Here is a 16,262-nt window from a genome sequence, read left to right as displayed (position 1 = left end):
AAACAGCTATGTCTGCAAACTGGGATATTATTCGGGAATGAAAAGAAAACAAGCCATCAAACCACAAAAAAAATTAGGGGGCGGAAAAAAAGTAGGTCCCATCTGGTGCTGACCACTGTCAATCAGGCTGGTATGCAATGGAGACAGAAAAAGGATCCCGTGGAATGTGGCAGAAAGACTGACATCTCCTTCTCCAACCTTCACTGCAGACACAATCCTATCAATAGTCTTTTCAAAAATGAGCTAGATTCTGAATATATTCCATAAGTGTGTACCTACCATTCCTGGTGGCATCTCCGGAGAGTACCCTCCTCCAAATACAAGCCATGTGAGAGAACAAGTCTTACTCTATTGTGTTCATATATACATTTATAGGACTTAGGGGAACATGGTAAATATTCAATGATGGGAAATAAATGTCCAAAAACCAGGAAAGGAGAGAGGGAGGGAAGGAAGGAGGACAGAAAGAAGGCAAAGAGGGAAGTGGTATCTCAGCATTTTCCTCTGCAATATGTTCCTCTGAATCACCTGAATAAATGCTTTCTCATGTAGATCCGACCCTTCAAGTTGAAAATCAAATCACTGTTTTCATGAAAACTATGATAGCAAAGTTATGAGGATATCAGGTTTTGGGGTTAAAGTCCATCCCTATTCAATTTCTTTCTCTGAAAAATGAGGTAAATGAGAGAAAGCATCACAAAGAAATATGGTCAGGAATACATCAAGTTAAACACTGTTAACAGGAGCAGTCTTGATATGCACTTTAGTTATGCTGATTGTGTAATTTTCATTCCATCTTCCAGGAAAAAACTAACACACAACCAAATTAAGGTGATGAATATGAACATGTGAAGATAACTTATGGGGAAACCGTGTCAGCACTTGATGCAAGTGCTTCATACCTAATGCTGGAAGTCTCAGGAATGGCTGTAAGAAAACTGACCGGAGCTAGAGCTTTAGGGGCTGCAAGGAGGGTGAAGAGTCAACAATTATGGAGTTGTTGAGAAGAACGTAATATAAGAAATGGAAGTAGTGAGGAGCATCATTTAGGAAGGTAAAGATTCAGGATATTGAAATTTGTGTTGTGCCTCTGGGGCCCAAAGTGTCTGCTCAGTTATGAGGCCAATGGCCCATCTTGACAAGAGGCTATTTAGCTGAGGAGCCTTCCCAGGGCCCCCTTCACATCCCTGTTCCTCATGCTGTAGATGAAGGGGTTCAGCATGGGGGTGACCACCGTGTACATCACTGAGGCAATCGAGCTCCTCTGGGAAGAATGGGTCACAGCAGCGCTGAGGTAGACCCCCAGGCTTGTCCCATAGAACAAGGAGACCACAGACAGGTGAGACCCACAGGTGGAAAATGCTTTATACCTGCCCTCAGTGGAGGCCATCCTCGCTATGGAGGATACGATCTGAGAGTAAGAGAACAGGACTCCGGTGAGAGGAAACACACCCAGCAGAGCCGTGGTGGCATACACGGCGATGTCATTGATGAGGGCGTCAGAGCAGGCAGCCTTGAGAACCTGCCCCAGCTCACAGAAAAAGTGCGGAATTTCAGTGCCTACACAGAAGGTCAGCCGCACCATCAGTAGAATATGAAGCAGGGAGCCCCAGAAAACGGTGAACCAACACGCAAGTACCAGGAGCCCACAGAGCCGGGGGTTCATGATGGCCGTGTAGTGTAGGGGTTGGCAGATGGCCACATACCGGTCATAGGCCATCACGGTCAGGAGGAAGTCCTCTAGCCCGGCAAAAACCATTAAGAAATACACCTGAGTGAGGCATCCTACGTAGGAGATGTCTTTTCTCTGTGTCTGGATGTTCAGCAGCATCTTGGGGACAGTGGTGGAGGTGAAGCAGATGTCCACACAGGACAGGTGGGAGAGGAAGAAATACATGGGGGTGTGGAGGTGGGGGTCAGAGCCGATGGCCAGGATGATGAGCAGGTTCCCCATGACGGTGACTAGGTACATGGACAGGAAGAGGCCAAAGAGGACAGGCTGTAGTTCTGGATCCTCTGAGAGGCCCAGGAGGAGGAACTGGGAAATTTGTGTGCTGTTTCCTGATTCCATGGAGGTGGAGTGCCGGCTGGGAAAGGAGGCAAAGACAACGTTCCGTGAACAGCCCGTGGGCACCTCGGAAACCATCAGCCTAGGACACCACCTGCACATGGACATCCTCTACCCTTTGTTGTTCCAAGTGCCAGTGATTCACTCAGTCAAATGATAGCCTGTTTTTATTTTTAGCGTAACTACTTAGCTTTTTAAAATATAGCCAAAATTGCATTTTATCTCACTGATAGTAATTCTATTTGAAGCTATAAGTGAAGCCAATTTTGTCTATGGTATGACCCTTCCAAAATAACTGGAGGCATTTAATGTCTGTCCATTGAAAATCTCCATACTTCCTTCATTTAAACAACTCTGTTATGCTTACTGAGGAGTGGATTCTCAAAGAACCTTGATTCCATGACTGGATGCTTCCCGAAGATGTGACATGACAGCTAGCTCTCATGTGCCTTAATTTTTTATTTGTCTACTATCACGTACTTTGTGGGGATTCAAAAATAATAACAAATAATTACCATTATGCTATTGTTAATTTATTCCATTTATGAAAATTGTTATTGATGTACAGCTCTTCCCAAGTACAGTTCAGAGTTGTCATTTAGAAAATGGAATCTTGAGTCAGACTTCTTGGATAGAATTTAGGGCCAGCAATGTACCTTCTGTGTGACCTCGACCAAGATATTTATTCCCACTTAGGTGCAGAAACGTCACCTCTACAATGGGAGGAGTAAGTATTCCCTACATTGTAAGACTGAATTGAATGAGGTTCTGCATGAAATTTTTCTAGTGTGGTTCCTGTGACCTTCAGTGCATATTTCATAAGTGTGTGTTTTGTCACAATAAACGTGAATTATATGACTATTATTTATCAATATTTCCTTGAAGCTTGGGCAGCCATCAAAAGGGGGATTCTGATCATTATGAGCCCGACAGGTGTGCTACCTGTTTTGACTACCATGCAGCACGTCTAGTCAGTGAAGTTCCTTACAGGTCCCTGCAGGTACCACCTGCCAGGTGGGTTCTTCCATGAACAGGGAAAGCCTATAGACTATGTAGATAAGAGGTGGAAATAAAAACACACAACCATTAAAGTAAAATACAAAGCATGTGTGGGAGTGTGTTTATGTGTTCCTACTCTCATGTGGGGATGTTACTATTAAAATTCAGGGGAGTTAATTAATTTTTAAAATGACTGATCAATTTGATTAAAATATTCAAAGCTTCTGTTGAATCAAATCCTCCTTGTGAAATAAAAGGCCAGTTTAAGAAGAAAATATTTACCCTGTGCATTATGGGAAAAGGCCAGTGTTATTAATGTCCACAGAATGCAGTTAATTAAAGAGGACAATATCACTGAGGACTAATTCAGTCAGAAGAGGTGGGTAGAAAAGAAGTCTTTAGACTACTTCAGTAAGAGAAGAATACCTGTGCTGTGATGCTTAGGATGGGAAATTGTTCTTCAGGGGAAATAAAGGGCAAGCATTCGGGGCACAGAACTTGCAGCTGCCCTGTGGGTTGGTGAGCTCGGTGATGGAAGGGAACCAAGGGGCTGGCACGACGTGAGCAGAGTGTGGGGCCGGCAGGGACCCTGCAGCAGCCTACCTGGCCAGGCCTCCCGGCTGTCCCTTGATGTGCGTCTCCTGTGGGCGATTCAGTTCTTACTTGTGGGTCAGAGGTTGAGTCTGTTTTTGCTCACCATTCTTTTTGCAGGTACTTATGTCCTGCCTGGCATCTAGTGTGTGCTCAGCGTGTGCACGTTAGATGTACAATAAAGACTGACACCCAAAGCGTCAATGAACTTTAACACAGAAAAGCAATCTTCAAGCTCATCATCTATCTGAATGTAGACACTAAGTAGAATAGTCAAGTTAAATAAGATGCATCTATATCTACTTGAAAAGAATCATAATGAACAGAATGACAAGTATTCTAGGCATGGGCAGCATGTTCAATTCTAGAACGTTTGCTCACTTAATTCATTACGAAATAAGTCACTGAAAGAAATTATAACCATAATCAAAATAGAAAATGCTTCTGAGAAAATGTAACAGCCGTTACTTGCTTAGTGGCCAGGACAGAGCCTCTCACTGAATGAGGAAATAAGGACAATCTCCAAACCCAGCAAAGAATGGTTGTCTTAAAACAGTAAACAACAGGATATTCTACGTTAACAGACTAAATATTTGTGTCAAGCTCATGAACAGCCCAAGGCTGTCTACCCAACTTCAATCCTGCTATATGACGTTGAGTATTTAAAGAGATTTTTAAAATGAGGAAAGGAAATTAGCTTGAGTAGCAAACATCAGACATATACACTATTTGTAGAGAATATTGTGGACATTAATGTGAAACAGCAACTATACAGAACTATTAGGTGTCAATCAGTAAGTCGAATCTGCATCAAGAACAGCAAAAACAATATAATTTAATAGAAATATCACATCGCATTAGGAATAAAAGAGACAATACCTGGTGCATCATAGATCTCCAGTGAGTAGTAAGTGAGTAAAATATTGGCCACATGAAATCTAAGACCAGCCTAAAAAGGTGGAAAAGTGTGGGGAGCGGTAAAAAGTCTCCAGAAAAATAGCTCTTGTAAGAGGATCTAGATTCAATGAAGAGAAAGCAGGAAAAGAACAAGGTCTGGAGAAGAGTTTTTTTTTAAAACAAAAGTACCTTCAGAGAACAGGGACTTTAACTTTGTGGACTAAATGAACATGGGGCTGTCCCAGTCGCAGTTTTAAAGAAGGAAAGCCCCGAACCCACGTTCTGTCCCCTTCTCCCACTCACTCCACCTACCCTCATGCGGCCCCCGCTTAAGGTCAGCCCCGGAGCTTTCTGCGCCTGCAGGCTGTCCTGGGGAAGCCCTTGTGCCTTGGCACCTCGGTTGGCATCAGAGAATTATATGTCAGGGACAGCAGGGACAAATCATTAGTGTCTCCGCGGTTGAATTCTCAGAGCCCGTCATTAAACAAATCGTCGCACTGCCTTCGCGCTCTGCAGACAATGCAGCTCCACTGAGGTTCAAGCTTGTTTGAATGGGGAAGTTTCAGGCGATGTAGTGTCTGTGTAGGCACACACACACGCGCACACACACACACACACACACACACGCACACACATACACACACCCACACGCATACACACACACACACGCACGCGCAAGTACGCATACACACGCGCGCACACACACGCACACACACACGCACACAGTACCATGTTTTCCCTACTTCTCACAGTGTAGGGAGGCTTTCTCGGGAATGACTGGGCGGGACTGGTAGTACAACCTCCTGGGGCCGGGGTGCACCAGGTCTCACACGCCTTTCATATTTTCCTCTCCCATTTCTCCCCATCTGCCACCCCTCGAATAATGACCTCAGGTGTGGGGGTCGGGAGCGCCTTTTAGCGGTCACGGAGACTGGCCCAGAGTCCAGCGTGGGGTCCCCGTCTGCGGGAATAGAGCCCGTGGGTTGCGTCCACAGCGCCCCCCCCCGAGGTCAGTCTGGCTGGGGAACTCCTCCCTGCAGGCGTGCAGGCGCCCTCCTGCCTAGGGGTCCTGACGCTGTGGCCCGAGTTGGGGAATGATAATAATTATCACCCCTGAATTTTAATACCAACATCCCCATGAGAGCAAGTACACAGAAACACATCCCCACACACGCTTTGTATTTTATTTAAATGGTTGTGTCTTTTTCCTTCCTATTGTCTGTGCAGTCCCCATGCTCTGCCCTCTTCTTAGAAGTATCCACCTGGTAGGTGGTCCTGGAAGGGAGCTGTAGAGACCTTCACTGACCTGAAGTGCTGCATGGCAGTCAGAAGAGGTAACAGACTGCTGTGTTTGTAATGATCAGAATCCCCCCACTGATGGCTGCCCCAGCTTCAAGGAAATATTGATAAATAATAGCCATATAATTCAGGTTTATTGTGATGTTAAGAACAGAAGCCCATGTTTACCAGGTGTCCACTGTATGTCACAGGAAGTACAGTAGAAAAGGTACGTGTATCACGTCATTCAAATGCGGTCTTTCAAGGTAGGGAGTATTTACTTTTCCCATTGTAGATGTGACGTTTCTGCAGCTAAGAGGGATTCAATAACTTGGTCAAGATCACACAGAGGGTAAGTTGGCAGAACAAAATTCTAACCAGGAAATTTGACTCAAGGTCCCATTTTCTAATTTGGGGGAGCTCTATATCAGGAACAGTTTTCATAAATGGAAGAATTTAGCTATATTAATTATAAGAATGGCTATCTTTTAGTGATATCCTAATGCCTACAAAGGCATTTGAATGCTGATAAAGTAGTAGGTGAGAGTAGTCACCACCTGTTGAGAAAAAAAGGGCACGCGCGAGAGAGCTCTCATGTCCCAACAGTAGCAAACATCATGATTCAAGGTGGTTTGAGAATCCACTTCTTAATCAACTCTCATAGAGCTGTTTAAATGAAGGAAGCATGGAGATTATCAAAGAACAGACATTGGATGCCTTCAATCATTTTAGAAGCATCGTATCATAGAAGTCAGGTTATGTCCATAGCTTCAAACACAATTACAACCAGTGTTGACGTTCCCTGCAATCTTGTTGAATTTACTTAGCAGTAGTAGGTTTTTTTGTGTGTGCGTGGATTAACCAGGCATCTTTCTTTTTACTGCTGCACAACATTACCTTGTACGAGTGTTCCCCCATTTATGTAGATGACAACAGGTATGTTGTTCTCTATTTTTTTTATATAACAAATTATGCCGCAATGAATAACTTTGTCAATAGAACATTTAGCTTGAGTATGTGTACCTGACTGCTGAATCCTATCACTGAAATTGGTGAGTCAACACTTCAAACAGAAATGGCATATAGAAGGACATCAGGTGTAAAACAAAAAGGCATATTAATATAACTGCAAGTAGTTAAGTATTATTTCAGTAACATTAAAATTTTGATTAATATCTCATAAACCAAAGCCTTATTTTACTGCTGTTCTCCCATTTTATGTATGTCCTTAAAAACAGGCCCTCACTGACCTAGAAGGTATTATGCTGGGTGAAATAAGCCATGTGGAGAAAGACAAGTACCAAATGATTTCACTCATTTGTGGAGTATAATAACAAAGCAAAACTGAAGGAACAGAACAGCAGTGGACTCACAGACTCCAAGAAGGGGCAGGCGGTTACCAAGGGGAAAGGGGTTTGGAGACTGAGTGGGAAGGGAGGGAGAAGGGGATTAATGGGCATTGGGATTAGCACACATAATGTAGGGGGCACCACAGGGACAGCAGTGCAGCACAGAGAAGACAAGTAGTGATTCTATAGCATCTAGTGATGGACAGTGACTGCAGTGGGGTGTGGGGGGGGACTCGATAATATGGGTGACTGTAGTAACCGTAGTGTTGCTCATGTGAAACCTTCATTGTATGTCAATGATACCTTAATAAAATAAAAACAGGACTTCATCACAAAGGCTTGTGTGCAAATAATTTTCTGGAAAGAATTTCACCCCTAGGAACAAGAGTATAGAGCAATGGGAATGATACAGGGAAGGAAGGAAAGCTAATGAAAGTGTTCATTGTCACTTTGATCCCCCAATGGATGCCTGGTGCTCAGTTCTACCAAACCCTTCTGAGGGGGGTTATGACATGTGCCCCACAACTTACCACTCAGTGGGTGCAAGACATCCGCTTATGTCTTCCAGTGGGCAGGGGTGGTCCTTGAGGAGTTAACATCCACATGTTTATCAGTACAGAACAGATTCTCTCAGGCAGCCCTTGTGGTATGATTAGGGAAGCTTAAGAGTGGGAAACAGCAGGTATACGACTTGGGCCTGTGGCCAGTAGCTGTCAGCTGCAGCTGTGTAAAGCTGGTCACAGCTTCCACTGAAATAATTACAGCAGACATGGCTGGAACACTACATGGGCAAGAGGATTTTGGAAAGAAGGAAGGAAAGAAGAGAAGCAAAGGGAAAACACGGAGTTTGTTCTTGGAAAGGTTCAGTGTGATGTACCTGTGAAATATTCCACTAATGATTTCCACGGGATAATGGCTCACGTTGCTCTGACGTTCAGTGCTACTGGCAGGAGTGGGAGACAGAATTGGGTTTACACAGAAGGAGGTCAGAAGGACAGACGGAGCTGGGCTGAGCCTTACTCTTAATCCTTGAGTAGTGGGTCTGGTACTCACTTATGAGGAAAAGACTGTCCCAGCTCCTTAAGCTCATGTATCATGGATGAACGCTCATGGGACACTGCATGTCCTGTTACAGGTCCTGATGCAAATCGCTAGTGGGGTGGACTGTGGTGAGTCCCTTGAGGGGTTCCCCCTTCTCACAGCAGAATTAAGGAATTATTCTTCCAGGTGCAGGGAGTGCCACCAGGTGACAGCCCTCAGCCTTCATCCTCCTAGAGAATTGCTCTCTGGTAAAGGAAGCTGCCCCACCCAAGGACACACCACTCAGACTTATCATGCTGTGGGAGCCTGAGTGACAGCCCTCTGTATCCACCAGGTCACGGCCTCTGCATGGTCACAGAAGGACACGATAACCAGGGACAATTACCCTTCCAGGCGGTGACTCCTCTTCTTGGTAGGAGGGACCTGTAGTGGCAGGCAGCAGCACAGCCTGAAGGTCAGTGGGACTTTTGCCGTGTCTCTGGACGTGTTAGCCTTTAAAATCCAGACCTCTAAACATGCAGACGCCGGAGTGGTGGACCCTGAAGCACAAACATCCCAGTGGCTCACTGGGGGTGACATTAGAGGGCCACTTCTGCTTCCAACCCTGGATTTCAAGACCCATGGGCTCTATAAACTGGAGATACAACACTTTGTCATGGTTACTGATTTAAAGCATTTACTGCAACTTGTGAATTACTTGGCTGGAATGAACTGTGCATTCAATGCCTACACTAAATATGATCATCCTCTTTGGAATTAAACATGTTCCATATTTTCCATTAAAAGCATTTTTTTAACTAACTGTATAATATATACTCCCTTTAGACTGTGTCTTACCTCTGCCCTCCCCTATCCTGACAAATTTCATTTGCTTTTTATATTTCCATTGACACTTCCTCAACACTGTACCGCTTACTGTCCCGGGCTTGTCCTGCCCCTTCCTGTCCATTTAGAGGTGATGCACGGAACCCTCCCCAACACAAACAATGCCTCCATGTCACCAGCAGATGTGAAGGCTATTTTTCACTCTCATTTGATTAGTCATTTCAACAGAAGCAAGACGATTCACCACTTCACAAAGAGATCCATGACACTGTGGACACCGTCTGATCACTGAATTTCCCAAGAGATCCTTCAAGGGAAGAACATCACAGAAAGTTGGTCCCAGGTTTTGGTACTTGCAGAAAGTAAAAAATCCTTAGCAGATGCCTTGTCATCTTAATTCAAACCAAAGAAAGAACTTCTCCTCTTTAATAGACATCTAAGATATGCTCATGTTGAGCACCAACCATAAGCGAGGCAATGTGGAAGTCAGAGGAAAGGCAATGATGAGCAAAACCGTTCATGACCTGTGAACCACAAATAAATATGAAATTGCCAACATGAGAGGCACATCAGGGAATTGTGCAGGATGCTCTAGGAGTGAGTCCCACCCATAGTGTCTGTGCTGATCCCCACACTCCATTCAACATCTCTCTGGCCCCTCAAGTCCCTTCCATTTCCAAGCTTACTACCCATGGAGCGATTGTGAATTCTGTGCTCTCAGCCCAAATGCTTGCCAACTCCTTACCTCTCCTGATGAACAATTACCTACCCTTCCTCTCACAGCTCCATAATTCATATTTAGGAGAAGCATTTTCCTTCTGCCTCCCTGTACCGAAGTGGTACTCAATGATATTTTTCTGTAATTACTTGCATTCTTTATACATTAATAATGCTGGCCATTTTCTATCATGGAGCTTATAAACATTTCTTTTCATCTCAAATTTTCCATTGATGTCTAAAGAATATTTGATTTGTAGGGGCTTTGAATATTTTTAATTGTCGATCAATCACTTACATGCACTTAGCAGTGCTGTGTTTCTTTTCTTCAAAATACAAAGTTTATTCTTAATTTTGGTGGTGGTACGTGTTCATAAGAGTGAGATTGAAACCGAAAAGCTGTTTTCGCATTTAAAGACATGTAAAATACATTCATGTGTCTATACGGTAGATGTGTATAAGGCCCCCACTGTTGCTTTCTTGGCAAAACTCACGGTAGAGTATTTTCAGGAGCAGATTTTAGTTGCAGGCTCTGAAGTGGCAGCTTGCTTCTGCTTTCTCTGTGGTTCCCCTCCGAAGGTCAGCTGAGAAATTTTACCTTGAGTTTTAAGAAATTAATGTATCATTGATACAAAAGCTTCTGTAGGTTTCCCATGAGCAGCATTGTGGTTTCAACATTCACCCATATTACCAAGTCTCCCCGACCACCACCACATTGCAGTCACTGTCCATCAGTGTAGTAAGATGCTGTAGAGTCCTTACTTGTCTTCACGCTGTACTGATTTCCCGTGACCGACCTATATTGTGTCTGCACATTATAATGTCCCTAAATCCCCTTCTCCCTCCCTCCCCATTCACTTTTCCCAACCCTTTCCTTTGATAACCACTAGTTCCTTCTTGGTGTCTGTGCATCTGCTGCTGTTTTGTTTTGTTGTTATACTCCACAAATGAGCAAAATATTTTGATTATAGTCTTTCTCCAACTGGCTTATGTTACTGAGCATGATACCCTCTAGCTCTATCCATGTCACAGCACATGGTAGGATTTGTTTCCTTTTCATGGCTGAATAATATTCCATTGTGTATATCTACCACCTCTTCTTTATCCATTCATCTACTGATGGACACTTAGGTTGCTTCCATATATTGGCTATTGTAAATAGTGCTGCGATAAACATAGGGGTGTATATGTCTTTTTCAATCAGGAATCTTGTTTTCTTTGGATAAATTCCTAGGAGTAGAATTACAAGTCAAATGGCATTTTCATTTTCAGTTTTTTGAGGAACCTCCATATTGCTTTCCACAATGGTTGAACTAATTTACATTCCCACCAATTGTGTAGGAGGGTTCCCCTTTCTCTGCATCCTCTCCAGCACTTATTGTTTCTTGTCTTCTGGATGTTGGCCATCCTAATTGGTGTGGGATGATAACTCACTGTGGTTTTAATTTTCATTTCCCTGATAATTAGTAATGTGGATCATGTTTTCATGTGCCTATTGACCATCTGCATTTCTTCTTTGGAAAAGTGTCTGTTCAGATCTGCCCATTTTTAAATCGTGTTGTTTTTTCGGTGTTGAGGCATGTGAGCTCTTTTATATTTTGGATGTTAACCCCCTATCACATAAGTCAGTTATGAATATATTCTCCCATACTGTAGGATTCTGTTTTGTTCTGCTGATAGTGTCCTTTGCTGTATTGAAGCTTTTTAGCTTGATGTGGTTCCATTTGCTCATTTTTACTTTTGTTTCTCTTGCCTGAGGAGATGCATTCAGAAACGTTTCCCATGTTTATATTCAGGAGATTTTTGCCTATGTTGTCCTCTAAGAGTTTTATGGATTCATGACTTACATTCAGGACTTTGATCCATTTAGAGTTTAATTTTGTGTGTGGGGTTAGAAAATAATCCAGTTTCATTGTCTTGCACGTAGCTGTCCAGTTTTCTAACACCAGTTGTTGAAGAGGCTGTCATATCCGTATTGTTATACCCATGGCTCCTTTATTATATATTAACTAGCCATATATGTGTGAGTTTATACCTGGACCCTCTATTCTGTTCCATTGATCTATAGCTCTGTTCTTGTGCCAGTACCAAATTGTCTTGATTACTGTGGCTTTGTAGTAGAGATTGAAGTCGGGGTGTGTGATTTCCCCAGCTTTATTCTTCCTTCTTAGGATTCCTTTTGGCTATTTCGGGTCTTTTGTGGTTCCATGTAAATTTTAGAACTATTTGCTCTAGTTCGTTGAAGAATGCTGTTGGTATTTTGATAGGGATTGCATTGAATGTGTAGATTACTTTAGGCAGGTTGACCACTTTGACAATATGAGTTCTTCCTACCTATGAGCACGGGGTGTATATACATATATTGGTGACTTCTTTACTTTCTCTCATGAGTGTCTTGTAGTTTTCAGAGTAGAGGTCTTTCCACTCCTTGGTTCGGTTTATTCCTAGGTATTTTATTCTTTTTGTTGCAATTGTAAGTGGAGGTTTTCTTCCTTATTACTCTTTCTGCTAGTTGATCATTAGTATATAGGAATTAAACAGATTTCTGTGCATTAATTTTGTATAGTGCAAATTTGCTGAATTCAATGATTAGTTCTAGTAGTTTTGGAGTGGATTCTTTAGGGTTTCTTATGTACAGTATCATGTCATCTGCAAAGAGTGATAGTTCAACTTCTTCCTTACCAATCTGGATGTATTTTATTTCTTTGTGTTGTTTGAATGCTGGAGACAGGACCTCCAGAAGTATGTAGGATAAAAGTGGTGAGAGTGGGCATCCTTGTCTTGTTCCCAATCTTAGAGGAAAGCTTTCACATTTATGCTCTTAAGTATGATGCTGGCTGTGGTTTGTCATATATGGCCCTCATTATGTTGAGGTACTTGCACCCTGTACCCATTTTGTTGAGAGTTTTTATCATGAGTGGATGCGTAATTTTGTCAAATGCTTTTTCATTATCTATGGAGATGATCATGTGGTTTTTGCCCTTTTTTTCCCCCTGTGGTGTATCATGTTGATAGGTTTTCAAAAATTGTACCATCCTTGCATCCGTGAAATAAATGCCACTTGACCACTGTTGATGATCTTTTTGATGTGTTTTTGTATTGGGGTGCTAATATTTTGTTGAGTATTTTTGCATCTATGTTCATCAGGGATATTGGTCTGTAATTTTTTTTGTGCTGTCTTTGCCTGTTTTTGGTATTAGAGTGATGCTGGCCCAATGGAATGAGTTTGGAGGTATTGCCCCCTTTTCTACTTTTTGGAAAACTTTAAGGAGGATGGGTTTAATGTCTTCTCTATATGTCTGATAAAATTCAATAGTAAATCCATCTTTCCTGGGGGTTTTGTTCTTGGGTAGTTTTTTGATTACCATTTCAATTTCGTTCCTGGTAATTGGTCTGTTTAGATTTTCTGTTTCTTCCTTGGTCAGTCTTGGAAGGTTGTATTTTTCTAGGAAGTTGGCCTTTTCTTCTAGGTTTTCCAGTTTGTTAGCATATAGATTCTCATAGTATTCTCTAATAATTCTTTTTATTTCTGTGGGTCCATAGTGATTTTTCCTTTCTCATTTCTGATTCTGTTGATGTGTGTAGATTGTCTTTTTCTCTTAATACGTCTGGCTAGGCGTTTAACCATTTTGTTTATTTTCTTGAAGAACTAGCTCCTGGTTTTATTGATTCTTTCTATTGCTTTGTTCTCAATTTTATTTATGTCTTCTCTGATCTTTATTATGTCCCCCCTTCAACTGACTTTGGGCCTCATTTATTCTTCTTTTTCTGCTTTCATTAACTGTGATTTAGACGGTTTATATGGGTTTGTTCTTCTTTCCTGAGATAGGCCTGTATCGCTATATACTTTCCTTGTAGAACTGTCTTTGCTGCGTCCCACAGGTCTTGGAGTGCTTATTTTTTATCATTTCTCTCTATATAATGCTGGATCTGTGTTTTTATTTGGTCATTGATCCATTGGCTCTTTAGCAGCATGTTGTTAAGCCTCCTACTTTACTCTTTTGTATGAGGTCTTCTCTTTCCCCCAGATGTAGGCAGTCTGTTCTGCAGTCCTCAGGCCCTCTTTCAGGATTAGTTGTATTTGATGTATTTTCATGTTATATGTGTTTTTGGTAGAAGGTTTCTACCTCACTTCTCACACCATCATCTTTTCCCCCTCACAAGCTGTGCTAGTTTTTAATACAACACAACTCCACCGAGGAGCATGTACACATGAGCACACACACCATTTATTATATTTTAATGGTTGTGCGCCTTTGTTTATTGCTCTTATCTGTGTAGTACACATGCTTTTCCCTCTTGGAAGAATCCACCTGGAAGATGGTACAGAAGTAGGGAGCTGTAGGGACCTTCATTGACTAGGACTGCTGCATGGTGTTCAGAAGGGTAGTGGACTTGTGTGCATAACGGTCAGAATTCCATGTTTGATGGTTGCTCTAGTTTAAGGGGAATATCAATGAATAACAGGTATGCAGGACTGACTGATGGTGACTTTAATAACAGAAGCTCATATTTATGAAGTATGCACTGAATATCACTGGAACAACACTAGAACAATGACATATGTCATCTCATGCAATTCACTCATTAGTCTTACTATGTAGGGAATATTTTGTCTTCCCTCTGTAGAGGGGAGGTTTCTGCAGCTAAGACAGATGAAATAAGTTGGTCAAGGTCTCACGGAGAGTGACTTGGTGGAATAAAATTCTCTCCTGGATGTCTGACTTGAGATCCCATTTTGTAAATGACAGCCTGGTACTGTATTTGGGGAAGGCCTTCTATAAAAAATAATTGTCATACCATGAATGCCTTAAAATCAATAATGGCTATCCTTTATTGAGTTAGTCCTATACAGAAAGGTATTTGAATCCTCACAGAAAGGTAAACTAGTAATCACAGAAGAGAAAAAACTGAGGCTCTTGAGAGTTATTTGTTACATCAATAGGAAGCATCAGGTCATAGAATCAAGATGGTTTGAGAATCCACCTATACTAATGCATAGAGAACAACCTGAATGAAGTTAGGAGTATATAAACAAAGGATGTTAGGCATCTGAATTATTTTGGAAAGGTCGTATCATAGAAGGAGTTTATTTATGTCCACAGATTCAAAGACAATTAGGACCACTGAGTTCAAGATAAGAGACGTCTGCTAAAGTTTAAGTAAGCTAAGCATTTACTTATAAAATGGACCTACCGTTTGCCTGAGTGAATCACTGGCACTTGGACCAATAGAGGGTGGAGGATGTCCATGTGCAGGTGGTGTCCTAGGCTGATGGTTGCCGAGGTGCCCACGGGCTGTTCACCGAATGTTTTCTTTGCCTCCTTTTCCAGCCGGCACCCCACCTCCATGGAAACAGGAAACAGCAGAGAAGTATTTCAGTTCCTCCTCCTGGGCCTCTCAGAGGATCCGGAACTGCAGCCTGTCCTGTTTTTCCTCTTCCTGTCCACGTACCTGGTCACCGTCCTGGGGAATCTACTCATCATTCTGGCCGTCGGCTCCGACCCCCACCTCCACACCCCCATGTACTTCTTCCTCTCCCACCTGTCCTTTGTGGACATCTGCTTCACCTCCACCACCGTCCCCAAGACACTGGTGAACATCCAGACACAGAGAAAAGACATCTCCTACGTAGGCTGCCTCACTCAGGTGTATTTTCTTTGTGGTTTTTGCCGGGCTGGACAACTTCCTCCTGCCCATGATGGCCTATGACCGGTACGTGGCCGTCTGCCACCCCCTGCACTACACGGCCACCATGAACCCCCGACTCTGCGGGCTCCTGGTCCTAGTGTGTTGGTTCACCGTTTCCTGGGTCTCCCTGGTTCATATTCTACTGATGGTGCGGCTGACCTTCTGTGTAGGCACTGAAATTCCGCACTTCTTCTGTGAGCTGGGGCAGGTTCTCAAGGCGGCCTGCTCCGAAGCCCTCATCAATGACATTGTCTTGTATGTGGCCACGGCTCTGCGTTGTGCGCTTCCTCTCACTGGAGTCCCGTTCTCTTACTCTCAAATCATCTCCTCCATAGCGAGGATGGCCTCCACTGCGGACAGGTATAAAGCAATTTCCACCTGTGGGACTCACCTGTCTGTGGTCTCCTTGTTCTATGGGAGAGGCCTTGGGGGTCTACCTCAGCACTGCTGTGACCCATTCTCCCCAGAAGAGCTCGATTGCCTCAGTGATGTACACGGTGGTCACCCCCATGCTGAACCCCTTCATCTACAGCCTACTGAACAAGGACGTGAAGGGGGCCCTGCGAAGGCTTCTCAACGGAACAGCCTCTTGTCTGTAGTGGGTCATTGGCTTCAAAAGTGGACATTTTGAGCCCAAACACGAATGTCACAAATTTCAATATCTTGGTTATTTTCCTCCACTGAAAGACGTGCTCCGTTTCCTCCATCCCCACTGCTGCTATGGCTTTGCCTTTATTTGTTTTTATATTAGTTGTCCTCAGTCACTCCCTCTGGGATTGTTTCCTGTTCTCCCATGTTTGTTTACC

The 16,262-nt window shown here is 43.1% G+C and overlaps 1 protein-coding gene and 1 pseudogene across 1 annotated transcript; one reads left to right on the top strand and one right to left on the bottom strand.

The window, feature by feature from the left end:
- Nucleotides 1-1,150: 1,150 nt before the first annotated feature.
- Nucleotides 1,151-2,071, bottom strand: LOC118970497 (olfactory receptor 7D4-like). The gene has a single exon (XM_037008573.2). It carries the CDS (start codon nucleotides 2,069-2,071, stop codon nucleotides 1,151-1,153), a length of 921 nt encoding a protein of 306 aa, XP_036864468.2.
- Nucleotides 2,072-15,114: 13,043 nt separating this feature from the next.
- LOC118970413 (olfactory receptor 7D4-like) lies at nucleotides 15,115-16,055 on the top strand (annotated as a pseudogene).
- The last annotated feature ends 207 nt before the right edge of the window (nucleotides 16,056-16,262 follow it).

Source organism: Manis javanica, chromosome 13 (genome assembly GCF_040802235.1).
Source record: "Manis javanica isolate MJ-LG chromosome 13, MJ_LKY, whole genome shotgun sequence".
Taxonomy (NCBI): domain Eukaryota; kingdom Metazoa; phylum Chordata; class Mammalia; order Pholidota; family Manidae; genus Manis; species Manis javanica.
Note: the sequence above shows the minus strand (reverse complement) of the source record. Positions and strands in the feature narration are given on the sequence as shown.